Here is a 1,393-nt window from a genome sequence, read left to right on the forward strand (position 1 = left end):
GCGCCTCCGCACCCGCCTGGCAGAGTTGTTCAACAATGGGACCTTGTACGACTGAGCTCTACAGGGAGTTGTCTGACGCCTGCCTCTTTGGTTCCGTAGCCTCTGACCGAAGGTACATTGCAATTGGAGTTTGGAGGGATGATGGGACTTTACCAGCAGGATCTGGAGGTTTGTTGGCCAACGAGGCAGATTGGAGCTACTGCGACTTTCTAAGACACAGAGATTACATCTCTGGCGCGCTGAAATCGCTGTCTTCTGCTGTCTGGGTCGCACCCATCTTTTGACTACCGCGGGCGTATAAATTCTGGTTGTAGGCACACCTTGCAGTTGCTTCTTTGGAAAAAACACCGTTGATAGTGACGAATACAACACTTGAATGATCGCTGGATTCTTTCCTTCCCAAACCTTCTACGGCGGAAAACTGTGCACGTTTGAACGTACTAGGGGGCGCACCAAAAGACTCGATATCTCGTCGGTATTATCATGAGCAACAGGTCGCAGATGTCAAACTATTCCGGGTATGGCCAGATTACATCTGACAAGAGCGCGTCCGCTCGCTAACTAGTGATTTTATAGAGATGTTCCGGCAAAGGCATCACACAAGTACTCAACCGATTCCTCGAAGACCCAAGCAAAGCAACGACAAGCCAAGTTCGAGAGTGCTCCTGACGGATCTGTACACCATCTTTCCGACGCGAGCTCTAGCGTCCGATCTACCAAGAGCAAGCATAAGGCTGCAGCGAAAGACAAGATCAAGGGCTTCGAACGGCAGTTCAACGGCTACTCCTAGATCGGCTCCCGATTCCTCTACAGGACGACGGCGAAGAAGATTCAGAGTTGTTTGAGGTGACGTTGAGACACGAATGCAGTGATGCGACTGTCCAGCACTGGGTTTCGAGTCTCAAGGCCGAGGACACAGAGATAGAAGCCAACTTTCACCATCCGGTCGCATGTCTCGGTAACGAGGATATGATGACGCAACTGGAACCAGCCATTGGCGATAGGCGTTAACGAAGAGATAGCATGTTTTTTTTTGGATTGGCGCGTTTAATGTCATGGGCATCAAATCATTTTTGACTTCCGAACTGACGTCGATGACCTGTGCAATGTCCCTGTTGCGATTTGGGGGCATACGTACTCGCGTGTTGCCGTTGGGTGCTTCAATTTGAGTCGCTGCCTAACCCTATGTCCTTTACGTCACGAGAGCGACGCGCAAATTCTGGCGATGGGCTGACCCAATTGCGGCTCTACAGCGGCTTCGCAGGTTGCAGCTCTCCTAATGGCCCAAGTGTGGGATATTCAATCGGGGTGAGTAGTAGTAGTAGTAGTAGCGGCGGCCCACGGCCCGCGTAGGGTCAGGTTAGGGTCAGGTCAGAGGGGGGGGGGGGGGGGG

General features: G+C 52.2%; 1 protein-coding gene across 1 annotated transcript; it reads left to right on the forward strand.

The window, feature by feature from the left end:
• Nucleotides 1-501: 501 nt before the first annotated feature.
• On the forward strand, nucleotides 502-790 carry COL26b_014373 (uncharacterized protein; the record flags this gene model as incomplete). Its single annotated transcript, XM_053186945.1, has 2 exons — nucleotides 502-518; nucleotides 577-790. 2 exons carry the CDS (start codon nucleotides 502-504, stop codon nucleotides 788-790), a joined length of 231 nt encoding a protein of 76 aa, XP_053029111.1.
• Nucleotides 791-1,393: the final 603 nt, after the last annotated feature.

This window comes from Colletotrichum chrysophilum (assembly GCF_026319265.1).
Source record: "Colletotrichum chrysophilum strain AFK26 chromosome Unknown scaffold_352, whole genome shotgun sequence".
NCBI classification, from domain to species: domain Eukaryota; kingdom Fungi; phylum Ascomycota; class Sordariomycetes; order Glomerellales; family Glomerellaceae; genus Colletotrichum; species Colletotrichum chrysophilum.